Source organism: Xenopus laevis, chromosome 9_10S (assembly GCF_017654675.1).
Source record: "Xenopus laevis strain J_2021 chromosome 9_10S, Xenopus_laevis_v10.1, whole genome shotgun sequence".
Classification (NCBI taxonomy): Eukaryota; Metazoa; Chordata; class Amphibia; order Anura; family Pipidae; genus Xenopus; species Xenopus laevis.
In genome coordinates, this window is record NC_054388.1 from 39,424,223 (window position 1) to 39,440,211 (window position 15,989).

At 40.4% G+C, this 15,989-nt stretch overlaps 1 protein-coding gene and 1 long non-coding RNA gene across 4 annotated transcripts in view; one reads left to right on the forward strand and one right to left on the reverse strand.

Moving 5' to 3' along the window:
* The window catches only part of LOC108702813, a 75,308-nt gene that overhangs the window by 53,223 nt on the left and 6,096 nt on the right, over window positions 1–15,989 (reverse strand). The window lies entirely within an intron of this gene.
* Window positions 257–15,320, forward strand: LOC108702816 (monocarboxylate transporter 6). The gene is made up of 6 exons (XM_018238516.2): window positions 257–584; window positions 7,463–7,648; window positions 9,612–9,823; window positions 9,907–10,050; window positions 11,302–12,117; window positions 14,488–15,320. Exons 3-6 carry the CDS (start codon window positions 9,637–9,639, stop codon window positions 14,706–14,708), a joined length of 1,368 nt encoding a protein of 455 aa, XP_018094005.1. The 5' UTR covers window positions 257–584; window positions 7,463–7,648; window positions 9,612–9,636; the 3' UTR covers window positions 14,709–15,320.

Sequence of the window (15,989 nt, forward strand, 5' to 3'; positions counted from 1 at the left end):
GTCCCAGCAAATGAATGACATCACTAGTGGCACGGGCACATTGCATCCAATCGGGCCCTGCGATGGAAGGAACCACAAAGTCCTGTCGTTCCTCCTCCACCAATGTCTCTGCACGCAGTGCCCAAGTGCCCCAACCTTAGGCCGATTGGACCAATTGGGCCCTGCACCTGTGAGGGCCCCGCAGTCCTGCAACTTGGCAAGAGGAACTAGGACTCACTATTACTTCCTCCCCACCAATGATCACTTGCACACTTGACAGATCTGCTGGCTCCGTTCTGATTAGTTTCTTTAGTGTGACGCCCCCCCCTTCTGCTTGTGAATGGGATCTTCCTGTATTCAGACTCAGCTGCCGTCAGGCAAGGGTAAGCAGCAGCAGGAGCAGGACGATTACCTGAAGAGCTGCAGCCATCAAATTACTAGCTTGCTTTCAGTGATTTACATCCCCCCCCCACATTGGGTCCTTATCAGGAGGGGTGGGAAAGAATTTTCTTTGCCCTACGCTCTGGAGAAACTTGTTGGCTGCTGCTACTTTCCTAAAATCCCACTCCCCATCCAACCTGTCAGTGCTAGGAGAACTACTACTGGTAAGAACTTCATCTTAGATATGTTATAATATGTATTTTAATATAAATTCGGAGGTTATTGTACAAAAAATAACTGTGCTCAGGGGGTATTATCTTTGAATCTGTCACTGTGCCACCTTACTATGAGTTCTGTGGGTATTTGTCCACGAAATTGCTACTGTGCCACCTGATACATGGAACTGCCACTATGTTTATCCTGCTTTTAGTTCTGGGGTATTATACATGGAATTGCAATTATGATCATTCTTCTAAATTTTTTGGGAGTTATAAATAAAAAATTGCATCAGTGACTTTTTTCTCAGAATGATTTTTCTAAGATGAGATTTTGTGCTTTCAAAGAGGGCATGGTCTAAATTCTGCAGGAACAGTCCCCTAAATTTGCTCATAGCCTGTACAGAGAGATCCCATAAAACTATGGCAGCATAGGTATTCCCCTGTACTAAGCACAATTCAGCAGGAACAGCCCCCTAAGTTTGCTCATAGTCTGTACAGAGAGATTCCATAAAACTATGACAGCATAAGTATTCCCTGTACTAAGCACAATTCAACAGGAACAGTCTCCTAAATTTGCTCATAGCCTGTACAGAGAGATCCCATAAAACTATGGCAGCATAGGTATTCCCTGTACTAAGAACAATTCAACACAAACAGCCCCTAAATTTGGATCAACTGGCAGTTAGGCAGGTTAAAAAAAAAAAAAAAAACTTACTATGTTGATGTTTGCTCATAGCCTGTATATAGTGTATATAGAGATACCATGAAACTATGTCAGCATAGGTATTCCCTGTACTAAGCACAATTCAGCAGGAACAGCCCCTAAATTTGCTCATAGTCTGTACAGAGAGATCCCATGAAACTATGGCAGCATAGGTATTCCCTCAATTTTACATGTCCTTTTTACGTGTAACTTTTACATTAACTGTTGTTGCTACTTTTTAATGACAAATTTGTGTATTCAGACCTCTCCTTTTCATATTCCAGTCTCTTATTCAAATCGGTGCATGGTTGCTAGGGGAATTTGGTCTCTTGCAACCAGGCTGCTGAAATTGCAAACTGGAGAGCTGCGGAATAAAAAGCTAAATAACTCAAAAACCACAAATAAAATAAATGAAAACCAATTGCAAATAGTCTCAGAATATCATTCTCTCTATCATACTAAAAGTTAACTCATAGGTGAGCAATCCCTTTAGGGGGGGCCCAGTTGTAAATTACTGTACCGGGGCCCTTAGGGGTCTAGTTACGCCACTGGCTGGGGGGGGGGTGAGGGCAGGGCCGCCATTAGAAATTACAGGGCCCAGTACAACAAAAATTTTTTTTAAAAAAAAACATTGGCGCCAGGGCCCTCCTTACAAGTTAAAAAAAAATTGGGGCCTATAGAATATTACAATAATACATTGGTGGCCAGGGGACTTTCGTGACTTTGGGTCTTTTCGCAGCTTCAGGACTTCAACTTTGGCTGTTTTCGTGACTTCGGGTCTTTTCGACGCTTCGGGAGTTCGGCTTCAGCTATTTTCATGGCTTTGGGTCTTTTCGCCGTTCGGCTTTTCGGCACTTCCGCATTTCGGCTGTTCGGGACTGGGCCCAGGACACTTGTACCCCCTGTCCTCCCCCCTGATGGCACCCTGGGTGAGGGGTTGGGGGCCCCAAGGAATCGTGCGGAAGTAATGTTACGCAAACGGCGCAATGACGTCACTTCCACAGAATACGACGCGCAGCGCCACGCGCACAACACACAGAAGTTAAGTGCACGGCATAAGGGGCATGTGTAGGCCCGATGCCTAGGGCAGCATCGGACCTAAATACAGCCCTGGATGGGAGTTTGGTCAAAGTTGGTTTAATAAAATAATGAGAACAAATCAGATTTTAGTAAATAATCCCATACGTTTTTTTTCCTATCCGTGATACGTACATAGAAAGAGGTGAAACCAGGGAAGCTTGAGGCAAGGAGTACAGATCCTGACTAGCTGTGGCCCAAGCTCTGTATTAGCAGATGAGAATCTAACTATACCCCAATATTTAATCATGATGTCATCATTATGTCACCATCAACTGCGGGCTCACCCTCTCATCTGAGCACATAGATTTTGAAGCAAAAAAAGCTTTACTGTTGTTATAAATATTTGTGTTGCTAATCTTTTAGGTGTTTTATTATTCACATTGCATTCTGAAATGTAAAGAAATTGCCGTTGGTTAGGATGTTTCCATCTGGGCACTTGAAATGTGTTAATTCAAAAATCTAAAACATAAAAAAAATAAGTACAATTGTTACTTGTCATAACCGATTCCTCCATCAATCTAATGTTAATGCCCGGTCTCTGTACGTTATTTATGCAGGCTGTGTGGCTGTTTTTTTTTTTTTAAATTCGGGTAGTTTATTGATTGAATAAAGTAAGCAGTTTACAGTATAAAGTCAAAAGAAGGAAAAACATTGCATCACATGTGACATGTCTTGTACAAAACAAAGTGTATAAAGCATATTATGCAGCAAATACAGCGTCATAGGAACAACAGTTTACAACCTTATCAGGGTCTTCCTCCAACTAAGGATTCAGACCTAGTTGGACGAGTAAAGCTAATGCACCATTCACCTTCCCTGAACCCTGTTAACCTAAACTGCTGGAAGTTGTCTTGGATGTTGGGGGTAAAGGTCGGTCCAGGGTCCCCAAATTTTTTGGAATTTGGCGGGGACTCCCCTTTTTAGGTACATTAAGTATTCAGTATTACAGGTATCCTGCATAATTGCTTTCCAGGTAGAGAAGGTAGGAGGGGCCACAGCTCTCCAATTCTGGGTGATCAATCTCTTAGCAAGCAGCAATGCCTCAAGAAGGAGAAGTGACTGACAATGATTCAGCTTTAAGTCTTGAATTATGGCCAGGACGCATACTTTGGGTGTCCTGGTAATAGTCACCTGGAGCACCGCATCTAAGGTGTCCAGTACTTCCCTCCAGTATGCGGAAAGCTTAGTGCAGCTCCATAACATGTGTAACAAAGTTCCCCTTTCCAAAGCACACCTAGTGCAAACATCCGGGGTGCTGGTGTTAATATAGTGAAGACGGACAGGGGTGTAGTAAGCCCTATGAAGAATATATAATTGAATTAGCCGTAGTCTATGATTGGGGGATACTAGCTGAGGGGATTCCTGCGCTTCCTGCCATTCCTCGTCTAGGATTGTGCCCACATCCACCTCCCATTTAGACCGTAACCCATCAAGACTATTTCTGTGTGGCTGTTTAATCACTAAATCTGAACTCCCATTCCACTAGGATTTGGGTTACCAGGGATTATTAACAGTTAGCAGACTAGCACAGTACCTGTACCTGAATGGGTCCTCATCCTGGGATCCTTTTAATGATGGCACTTAAAAGGCTGAATGACAGCAACATTAAATTCTTGTTTAAAATAGCAAGAGCTGTGCTTTTAGGCACTGATAGGTAAGGTTGCATCCCTCTTCAGATTAATCTTTTCAAAAGCTCTGGGCTAGTACAGTTATAAAGAGCTGCCCAGATACGGTAACAGGTTTATGGGTCTTTTATTCAGCAGTGAGATGCTTCTGTGATGCCTTACACTGCACAAGGCTAGCCCTGATATGTGCTTACTGTACTAAGTAATAGTGCATTAACATTAGTACAGTTCAAGGGTCTGTGGTCAGAACATTTGTTGACTGCAACAAGCGAAAGCAGACTGTTTGGGAGTTGTCAGTGGAGTAACTAGATATTACTGGGCCCTACAGCAAATTATTTTTCAGGCCCCCAAAATGTTTAGAGGTTGACTTGTTTAATATTAATTAATACAAAAAGTATTTTAGAAGTGATACCTATATTGGCTAACAATAAACATTGCAAGCTTTCGGAGCACCAAGGCCCTTTTGTCAGGCAAAATACAAATGAAAGCTAGAAAGGCACAGCATACAGTGTTGGACTGGCCCCTGCCGGGCCAGACCTTTTCTCAATCAAATTATACAAGAAATTTTTTTCCCTTAGGCGCACCGCATTATATACTGTTAGATCAGGGAAAGGTGTTCATGGGCAATAAATTAAGCTACAGATAGATAGAGATCAAATGTAGATGTGAAACCTGCAAATACATCCTGTGCAAAGATCAAGTACTATACTGAATACACAAAAAGTCTACAATGAATTAGGGTGGGTTGTAAATAGTCCAGGAGTCTGGATTCAGTCAGGTCATATAGTGTGACATGAAACCTGACCCTAAATTAAGGCCCTGTCTTAATATGTTAAACAGTGTGGGACTGGCCCACCAGGATACCAGAAAAAAACTCCCGGTGGGCCAAGGTGTCAGTGGGCCCTCCTGGTTCTAAACATTTGGCTTATTTCATGGCTATTTCCCTATTTCTATGAGAATAAAGAGGCTAAATAGACGGAATAAGTAATAGTATGTAAAGAAAAGATAATAGGAGAATAGAGGTTGAGTAAGGAAAGGAAGAAATCAATACTGAGAGTGGGCCCCTGGTCTAAAGGTTTTTGGGTGGGCCCCTGTTATAAGGGTTCTTGGTGGGCCCCTGGTGTCCCAGTACGACTGATTTTAAATAACTCCATATGTTTGAATTCAAAAATCTTCCTTTCCCGTTCAGTTTTAAAGTTCCATTTTAGGATTAGACCTGCATGTCCTGAAGACTGTGATTTTGACTGCAGAAGTGTTGCCTCACTGGTGTATCACATGATTTGGTGTTGATTTTATGATGGTCCATCCTGGTGCGCAATTTTTCACCAATGTATATGCCTCCTGTAGAGCACCTAGTACATGTAATCATGTATACCACATTGGATGAAGCACATGCATAGTAGTCCAGAATGGTGTAGACTTTTTGTGTATTCGGTATAGCAACTTGATCTTTGCACAGGATGTATTTGCAGGTTTCACATCTACCTTTGATCTCTATCTATCTGTAACTTCCTAATTTATTGCCCATAAATACCTTTCATTGATCTAACAGTATATATGCTGTGCCTTTCTAGCTTTCATTTGTATTTTGCCTGACGAAGGGGCCTTGGTGCTCTGAAAGCTTGCAATGTATTTTTATTGTTAGCCATTATAGGTATCACTTCTACAATACCTTTTGTATTTGTTTGTTTGTTTTTTATTTGTTATTTTTGTTACTGGTTAACACGGTACCACAGTTTTTGTTTTGACCAATATTATAGTTACGCCCCTGCAAGTTGTGTTTCATAGGATGATGGCACAAACTGCAGCTCAGGCACAGTAGTAAATGTAGTGCTCGAGGATCTAAGCACACAGGTGGCTGGTGTTCTTTTTCTACATGCCACTGGTGCGATAAGGTTTCTGTTTACAATAATTCAGCTACTTAAGAAGCTTAGCCACACAGTATAGGGCTGTGGCTGCACAAGAGCCTTGTGATTTTTATTGGAATTCACTGAGAGGATTATGTCTGGGGATAAAATTAAAGACTGCACAATCGCAGTGCACTTCATCTGTTCAAAAAAACTGAGGCGTGTGTGTGTTTGTGTACCCTTGTGTGTCAACCAGCAAGCAGTAACACCAAAAAAACTGTACTGTTGCCCTGCACTAGTAAAACTGGTATGTTTGCAACCGTTGACCATATAACTCTCCCTATATCTCTCCCTATTGCTCCATATAACCCTTCCTATAACCAGTGGCATAACTAGATTTTACTGGGCCCCACAGCAAAATATTTTTCAGGCCCCTAAAATGTCTAGAGGATGACCTGTTCTACCAATATTTATTGAATAGTATATGAATTATACCTCCTGGGCCCCCCTGCAGCTGCAGGGTCTGCTTCCTCTGTAGTTACGCCCCTGCCTATAACCCTTCCTATACTCCTCCTATTATTTCATATAATCCTTCTCTATAACGCCTCATATTGCTAAATATAACCCTCCCTATAACTCCTCCTGTTTTTTCATATAATCCCTCTCTATAACTCCTCCTATTGCTCCATATAACCCTCCCTATAACTCCTCCTGTTTTTCGATATAACCCTCTCTTTAACTCCTCCTATTGCTCCATATAACCCTCTCTTTAACTCCTCCTATTGCTCCATATAACCCTCCCTATAACTCCTCCTATTATTTCATATAATCCCTCTCTATAACTCCTCCTGTTTTTCCATATAACCCTCCCTGTAACTCCTCCTATTGCTCCATATAACCCACCCTATTGCTCCATATACAGTATTCCTCACTATAATTCATCATATAACAACCCCTATTGCTCAATATAACCGCCAATAACCCCTACTATTGGTTATACTGGAATTTTGCAGTATAATATGAATCCCAGCATGTTTCTTAACATGTTGACCGTATGATGCAATTTATGATGAAAATAAACTGTATATCTTAAACTGCCACTCCCTTTTCCAGTCTTGGATAAAGTCCTGTATTTCTATTCCTGCCAAGGATGCTGTGTCAGTGTTACCTTATGCCTGACGTGCCTTGGATTCAGGTGAAAGGGAAGGGAATGCTGTACTGAAGTACTAAAGGCTATTGTTACATAATAGAACAGTTATTACACAGTTATAACACAGCCTGAAGTATTTATTACAAGATATCATATAATCAAAGGCTAGGAGAGCAAATATTTGGGAGGGCAAGTGATTACTTTGCATATTTTAATATCTTGCCCCAGAGCCTCTGTATCTCCAGGTAGCTCTCCAGGACACAGGCTAAAAGGTGTCCACTCTTTGGGCAGAGGTTAGAGATATTTGTATATAGTTTTACTAGTTTGTATAGAGTAATATATGCCCTATACATAATATAGGAACATGAACATGTGCCAAAAATAAATATGCAGGAGCAAAGGACCATTAAAAAATGGCAAAATAAAACACCACTAGGTAAAAGTTAATACCAACAACTGCCACTCCCTCTGTCCTTCAGATTTGGATTATGCCCTGTACTTCCTCCCCTGCCAGGGATGCTGTGTCACTGTTACCTTACGCCAGGTGAAAGGGGAGGGGAATGTTGGCCAAAGCACCACAGGCGTGTCCATGAGAGGAGGGAGAGGATTTCCCAGTCTACACATAAGAAGAAGAAAGGTGCAGTACCAGCTGGGCTGGCTGAGAGGTGCGTAGCTCTCTATTTCTTAGTCATTTATATATTGATTCATGTTTATTTTCTCTGTTTCTGAATGAGAGGCACTGTGTGTTTATATACACTGGCTTGTTCAGTAAGATAACCTGTGGGCAATATTTGAAGCATTCTATTTCTGTGTGTGTGTCTGTGATAAAGGTTACAAGTTTGTATGTAGACGTATCACCTGAGTTCCTCTGTTTTGTTAATTTGTTTTGGTTTGAGTAGCTCTTTTTTGCATGTCTTTGTGAGGGTGCTTGAGGTCTATAATTCTGTATGATCAATTTGATTAGAGGGCGCATTTGACGGGTTTTAAAGTTATACTGTATGTAAATGTAATTGCCATTAAATCACTCCTGCAACAATGGAGCAGAAGCCAGCGTTATCAAGAGATCAGGAGAAGAAATGACTGCTGTTACATTATTTTAAGAGTCAGACCCACTATGCAAAAACATGCTTTGCTCATGTATAAATGAGCCCTTACAGTATATCTCTTAACTTACTATGTTACATGTTGTTGCAATTATTTTTGATCATCACTCTAAACGTAACAATGTATAAGCACACATGCTGAAATTGGATAGACCCTTGCCAATATTTCCTGGCCCTCTCTACTAAAACCACTAAAGGAATAATGTCTCCTTTATTTCCTCATATATCAAAATGTTTGGAGTACAGCCAAAAGCATGATTAACTTCCAGAACTTTCCCCCTCATTCACCCCCCTTTTGGAATAACCAAGAGCTTCTTAAGCTGCTTAAGGGCAATGACACACGCTGTGATTCGGGGAGATTAGTCGCCCAGAGACTAATCTCCCTGATCTGTCTTCCCACCGGCTAGAAAGTAAATAGCGGTGGGATGGCACTCGGAGTGCTTCGTTTTCTGAAGTCGCCCGAAGTTGCCTCACGAGGAAACTTCGGTAGACTTTCGGAAAACGAAGTGCTCTGAGTGCCACCCCGCTGGCAATTTACATTCTAGCCGGCAGGAAGGCAAGGGAGGCAGTTCGGGAGATTAGTCGCCCTGAAGAAGAGGAGATATGTCGCCAGGCGACTAATCTCCCACGAATCGCAGCATGTGTCTTTGCCCTAAATTAACCCTCACAGTTAGAATGGTCTGTCTTATAAGGATGTAAGGCATAATAATAGCGTAATACATTTTCAGGAGCTGCAGCTCTAGTGTGACCTTCCAGAGACAGAAATGGAAAGGCACATAGGCGGAGCCCACTGATGGTGGAAGAAGTCAGCCTCCATCATACCCTTACCATAAGGTGAAATTCATAAATTATACAAAACTACGTTCCCCTCAGTATGATGACACTTTCCTAGTAGTCATACACAAATATGAGGAATACCTCAGCATCACATATGATGCCAAATGGCAGGAGGCACTGTCAGAGTATCTCCCATTTATAAGATAATCTAATTGAATATTCTGCACAGAGCCTACTTGAACCTCTGGAGGCTAAGCAAACTACACAGCTACCAATCATTGCTTTGCCCCAGATGCCAATTAGACAATTCACCAAAATGTTGACTTCTGGTGATCACTAGTGGGCTGCTATTGAAGACTGATAATAGCCAGTAATCTTTCCCATACAGCCCAGCTATATGCGAAAGAGTCAACTTGTAATATCCCCTACATTTGATGAATGGTAAGCTATGATGCAGGAGGATATAGGTAAAGCACTAAAGAGTTCCAGCACCAAGACTACAGCTCATGTAAGTGAAAAGTAACTCTGTACATACACCTATTCAGGGGTCCCTGGCACCTCCAGGCACTGTATGCAGCACTGAAGAATGCCATCAGCTTTGCATTTAGAGTGAGGTGTAACTCTTTCTGTTCCATATGAGAGCAAAGAGTCAAACCTCAGGTCAAGAGAGGTGGGGCAAGGTTTTTTTTTAATTTTGCACTATTCCCCTCCATAAGAAATGGACCCTAATTAGATATTTTCATTGCAGATAAACGATTGCTGGAGAAATAAGGATGGAAACTCCAGATGGACCATGGGCATGGGGGGTGCTGGCAGCTGTTATGTTGACACAGGGGTTAAGTTTGGGCTTCCCCTCTTGTATTGGAATCTTTTACACAGACATTCAGTCCTCCTTCCAAGCATCCAACACAGAGACCTCATGGTTCCCTTCAATAATCATGGCTGTTCTGCATGCCGGAGGTTAGTTTTTATCAGTGTCATTGTACCTCATACCTTTATCTTTATTTGTCTGAATAGAACAGTAATTCTGGTATTCTTCCCAGGACCACTTTGCACTATCATGGTGGAGAGATTTGGCTGCAGAGCAACAGTGATGGTGGGAGGACTACTGTGTGGGGTGGGGATGGTCACCAGCTCCTTCTCTCAGACCATAATTCACTTGTACTTAAGTGCTGGGCTTGTTGGAGGTAAGTAACCTTACTGACAGGGTAGAAATTATATAGTGTACAGTAATAAAGATTTGCTTCAAGTGTAAAAACTTCTAGTGTTACTTTGTTACTGTTCACCTGTTTGAAAGCAAACAATGATTGTCTGCTGTGTGTGGGAAATGCTCAATTCCCCAAAGAGTACTAAATATTAATATCATGAAAAGACACTCCTACTCATCAGGTGATTCCTTGAGCCACTACCTGAATTTTAGCACCAAAGTGAGAATGTGTAATTTTTAAGCACCAGACCATTTATTCCCTAACTATCATAATAAGAACAGATGGCTTTATAGCAAGAAGCCACCAGCTACTTCTTTGGTTCTGGTCAGTGCTTGAAATTAATATTTTCTGATAGTCTCTTTCTTAGTAGATCCATTGCCATTGTTCTTGCACTGTTCTGCATTGCCTATTTCCATGAATCACATTATATCATATTCCAATATTCCAAGATATTCCAAATATTGATTATGTATAGATATAAATATATTTTTTTTCTAAAACAAGTGTATGAACTGGCTTAATTAGGCACCTTTATACATGCAGCTGTAGTAGTACATGTAGCAAACTTCTGTGAGAAATCTCAGTGTTTTCATGGAATCCTTTAAATTGATACTGACACTAAAATCGGGTTATTTATCAAAACACAAATTTTTCTGATTATTTTATTTAAAAAAATCCAACCAAACTGGAATCCACGATTTGACCTTACTTATTATTAATAAAGCACGATTTAATTGGATCGGGGAAAACTTGATAAAATCGAGCGAAAATCCGAATTGTGCTTTTTTTCAGATTTTTTCCCGGGCTATTTCCCAAAAAAGCCAAAATTTTTCAGATTTTTGCCTGAAAAGCCAAAAATGGTCAGTTTTTTGGACTAAATCCAAAACTTCCAATAGGATAGGGACCTCTGCCATTGCCATATACAACTTTGGCAGGTTTGAGATTGCAAATTTTCAGATTCAGACTTTTTGCAGCCAAAAAAATTTAGGGTTTTTTCCACTAAAAATTCGGAATTGTATAGTAAAATAACTCGAATTTTTGGAGTTTTTGGCATTCAGACTTTAATAAATAAGCCCCTAAAAGTTACCTATAGTTCATGTAGACAATGTTATGATAGACATAAAAAAAGGTTTTTTTGTCCCTTTGAGCTGCTGGACACAAGGAAAATCTCTATTGTTCAAGTAAGCTTATACTTCATGCCTGAAACCTGATTTTTTTATTCACTTTCAGGATTGGGTCTTTGCTTCTGCTTCCAGGCTGGAATCACTGTGCTGGGATACTACTTTATTCGGCGTCGGACTTTGGCAAATTCATTTGCCTCTGTTGGGTCATCTATTGGAATGGCATTGTGGCCCCTGGCATCTCAGCATCTTCTGGAGACAATGGGCTGGAGAGGCTCCTTTCTGCTCTTTGGGGGTGTTCTTCTCAATTGCTGTGTGTGTGGGGCTATTATGAGACCCGTTCGAACTCCAGAACCTGCTCATGAAAAGGAGGCTCTAGCCCCAGAAGCACCAAATGGAATTAAACACAAAGTAGAGAAAACAGAAAAGGGTAAAGGCTTCCAAAGGTACATGGCGTTTGACCTCCTTTTTGGACATCGTCGTTACCAGATCTACTCCATAGGTGTCACCTGGATGTTTCTAGGTTTTGTCTTACCACTTTTTTACTTGGTACCATATGCCACCAACAATGACATTGATGAGACAAACGCAGCACTACTACTATCTCTTGTTGGCTTTATGAATATATTTATGCGTCCCGTGGCTGGCTTGGTATCTCAACAGAAGGTGTTCCATGGGAGGCTTATTTATCTATTTAGTGTAGCAGTAATTTTAAATGGACTCAGTAACTTAGTTTGTGCAATATGGGTGTCTTTCCCAGCCTTTTTGACTTACTGTGCCTTGTACAGCATAACCATGAGTTTCATAGGATCACTTATCTTCCAAGTGCTGATGGATACTGTTGGGATGAAGAGGTTCCCTGGAGCTTTTGGCCTCTTCACCATCCTTGCAAGCATAACTATCATGGCAGGACCACCTCTGGCAGGTTAGTGCATACATTACAATTTACTGTCCCACAAAAGTTACAATTCTGTTCTGATTTAAGGAAAATGGACATATTATGTACTTCTTATGCTGCAACAAGCAGCATGGGTACAAAATACCTCCTCTTTTATTCAGCAAGTGTCACAATTGAGGGCTCATATACAACTGGTGTGTAAGGTGCAAAAAGTGACACTCAAAGCCAAGCACTGCTAACAGATTAAGCATTGTGTGTGCTACATAAACAATGTGTGCTTTATAAATAAACCATTACAGTGGTTGCATCTAGAGCACCTGGCGCTCACTCTCACAGTGTTATAACTGTAGACTGTCAAAGGGTTTTTCCAAAGCAGTTTTCTCCATTAGCATAGAGGTTACAGCTTACAATTGGGTTTGGTCTTCTCACCAAGGCCAATACTCCTTTCTTGTTTCTGTCTACACAAAAATTAAAATAAAAATAACTTTGGGTCCTGGTCTGCTATCCTCAAAGCATTCAGGGGTAGGAATGGTTGGAACATTGCATTGATGTCCATGGCTTAGAAAAGTATCTACAGTTTATAGCAGCAATTAGCTTTGAGTTGTGTGAATTGAATGTGTTAAAAAAAGGTATTGCTATGCAGGGACAACTTATATTTATTGCAATATAGCTTTCATTTTACAGCACAAGTCAACTACTGTTCCTTCTCCTTTACCCTACATATGCTGAGTGTTAGTGTTTTATGGCTCTAATTATATTTTATACGTCATTGCCAATTCCATTGCGTTAGTTTATGACTTCCATTTTTTCATCCTTCTATCCTTTTTTTTAACTTGTGTTAAAAATGCATGTTTCTAATAAATACAGTATATAAAAAAAGAAATACCAACCAAAAACAAAAAACAGGTGTGCCAGGCCTCATTGTTGCTATATACACTTAAATGTTTCTGCTCATCAAAAACCGTTAACTATTAGTCAAAGATAACATAATTGAACACAAAATGCAGTTTTTAAATGAAGGTTTACGTTATTAAGGAAGAAAAAAAAATCCAAATCTACATGGGCCTGTGTGAAAAAGTGATTGCCCCCCTTGTTAAAAAATAACTTAACTGTGGTTTATCACACCTGAGTTCAATTTCAAAGGTTATAAAGCCATTTCTAAAGCTTTGGGACTCCAGCGAACCACAGTGAGAGCCATTATCCACAAATGGCAAAAACATGGAACAGTGGTGAACCTTCCCAGGAGTGGCCGGCCGACCAAAATTACCCCAAGAGCGCAGAGACAACTCATCCGAGAGGCCACAAAAGACCCCAGGACAACATCTAAAGAACTGCAGGCCTCACTTGCCTCAATTAAGGTCAGTGTTCACGACTCCACCATAAGAAAGAGACTGGGCAAAAACGGCCTGCATGGCAGATTTCCAAGGCGCAAACCACTTTTAAGCAAAAAGAACATTAAGGCTCGTCCCAATTTTGCTAAAAAACATCTCAATGATTGCCAAGACTTTTGGGAAAATACCTTGTGGACCGACGAGACAAAAGTTGAACTTTTTGGAAGGTGCGCGTCCCGTTACATTTGGCGTAAAAGTAACACAGCATTTCAGAAAAAAAAACATCATACCAACAGTAAAATATGGTGGTGGTAGTGTGATGGTCTGGGGTTGTTTTGCTGCTTCAGGACCTGGAAGACTTGCTGTTATAGATGGAACCATGAATTCTACTGTCTACCAAAAAATCCTGAAGGAGAATGTTCGGCCATCTGTTCGTCAACTCAAGCTGAAGCGATCTTGGGTGCTGCAGCAGGACAATGACCCAAAACACACCAGCAAATCCACCTCTGAATGGCTGAAGAAAAACAAAATGAAGACTTTGGAGTGGCCTAGTCAAAGTCCTGACCTGAATCCTATTGAGATGTTGTGGCATGACCTTAAAAAGGCGGTTCATGCTAGAAAACCCTCAAATAAAGCTGAATTACAACAATTCTGCAAAGATGAGTGGGCCAAAATTCCTCCAGAGCGCTGTAAAAGACTCGTTGCAAGTTATCGCAAACATTTGATTGCAGTTATTGCTGCTAAGGGTGGCCCAACCAGTTATTAGGTTCAGGGGGCAATTACTTTTTCACACAGGTTTGGATTTCTTTTCTCCCTAAATAATAAAAACCCTCATTTAAAAACTGCATTTTGTGTTTACTTGTGTTATCTTTGACTAATAGTTAAATGTGTTTGATGATCAGAAACATTTTGTGTGACAAACATGCAAAAGAATAAGAAATCAGGAAGGGGGCAAATAGTTTTTCACACCACTGTATATACATACCATACATTAAAAACAATGTTAAATCTGCATAATAGTATATTATATCCAATTGTAATAACTGATCTCTCTCTGTTTCCTCAGGTTTGCTGGTAGATATAACAGGTCAGTATGGACTAGTTTTTTATGCCAGCAGCATTGCAGTCACCTCATCTGGACTCTTTATGGGTTTGGCTTCCTTTACAGTGGACAGGAGGGAAGCAAAAGCCAGAAGGTGCAGTCAACGACCTACAGAAGCAACAGATAAGAAAGATAATGGTGGCACAATATATTCTCCCTGCAAACAGGAAGATTTTGTATTGTGAATGAACTGTTTGTAGGCAGATTTTTAACTAATTGCATGATAATACATAGCCTGCAATCTGCAGTTTTACTCATGTGAAGGATGGATTCAGATCCATAGTCCTGAGACAACGTGGTGAAATAATTCAGAGAGCTATGATGAGCAACTTCGAAACTGTGGGATATTATACAACCTTGTTGGTCAGTTGTTTTTTTCTAATGGAGCTAAATAATGTCTCCTCTGGCAGGAGAAACATGTCACAGTAGTTCTATAGAACTTCAGAGCTGAGACATTCATGCATTTTCTTTGTAATGTGATTGTGTGGATGGACGCGGTCTTCATTTATCTGTGATAACTCTTCAGTGTGCAAAATGGTGAGCAAAGTCCTTCTGTATGGATGTGCCATTGTCCGTTAAGTGGAAATATATTGTGTTGACAATGCTTTATTTATGAATATTGGGTGCTCTGCTGTCAAATGATAAAAGTGCATTCAGCTGACAGTCAATATTATGAAATGAAGGTAACTGCAATTGCAGCTTTCAAAAGCCTCTTTTTGCCCAATACATTAAAGGGGTTGTTCACCTTTAATGTAACTTTTAATACGATGTAGAGAGTGATATTCTGAGACAATTTGCAATTGGTTTTCATTTTTTATTATTGAAGGTTTTTGATTTATTTAGCTTTTTATTCAGCAGCTCTTCAATTTGCATCTTAAGCAATCTGGTAACTAGGGTCCAAATTACCCTAGCAACCATGCCTTTTTTCTTCAACAATATTTTTATTGTTTCACAAACAAATGCCAAATGTACATCACAAAAGTGTGGCAGGTCATCAAAAATAATGTAAACAGTCATGAGCGGTCACAAGTAAAATATCAGCGCACATTGCAACCATGCCTTTTTTCGAATAAGAGACTGGAATATGAAAAGGAGAGGGCCTGAATAGAAGGATCAGTAATAAAAAGTATCAATAACAATAAATTAGTAGCTTTACAGAGCATTTGTTTTTTAGAAGGGAGTCAGCGACGCCCATTTGAAAGCTGCTGAGTGGGAAGAAAAAGGCAAATAACTATAAAAAATAAATAATGAAAACCAATTGAAAAGTTGCTTAGAATTGGCCATTCTATAACATAATAAAAGTTACCTTAAAGGTGAACCACCCCTTTAAGGGGCAGATTTACATAGGGTCGAATATCGAGGGTTAATTAACCCTCGATATTCGACTGCCAAATGTAAATCCTATTGAAGTCGAAGGATTTAGCGCAAATAGTTTGATCGAACGAAAAATAGTTTGATCGAACGAA

Bases quoted from the DNA above. Each gene is read 5' to 3' on its own strand.
- LOC108702816 (XM_018238516.2), top strand. From the start codon at position 9,637: ATGGAAACTCCAGATGGACCATGGGCATGGGGGGTGCTGGCAGCTGTT. The intron at 10,051-11,301 runs GTAAGTAACCTT...ATTCACTTTCAG, and splicing joins AAGTGCTGGGCTTGTTGGAG to GATTGGGTCTTTGCTTCTGC. The intron at 12,118-14,487 runs GTTAGTGCATAC...CTGTTTCCTCAG, and splicing joins GGCAGGACCACCTCTGGCAG to GTTTGCTGGTAGATATAACA.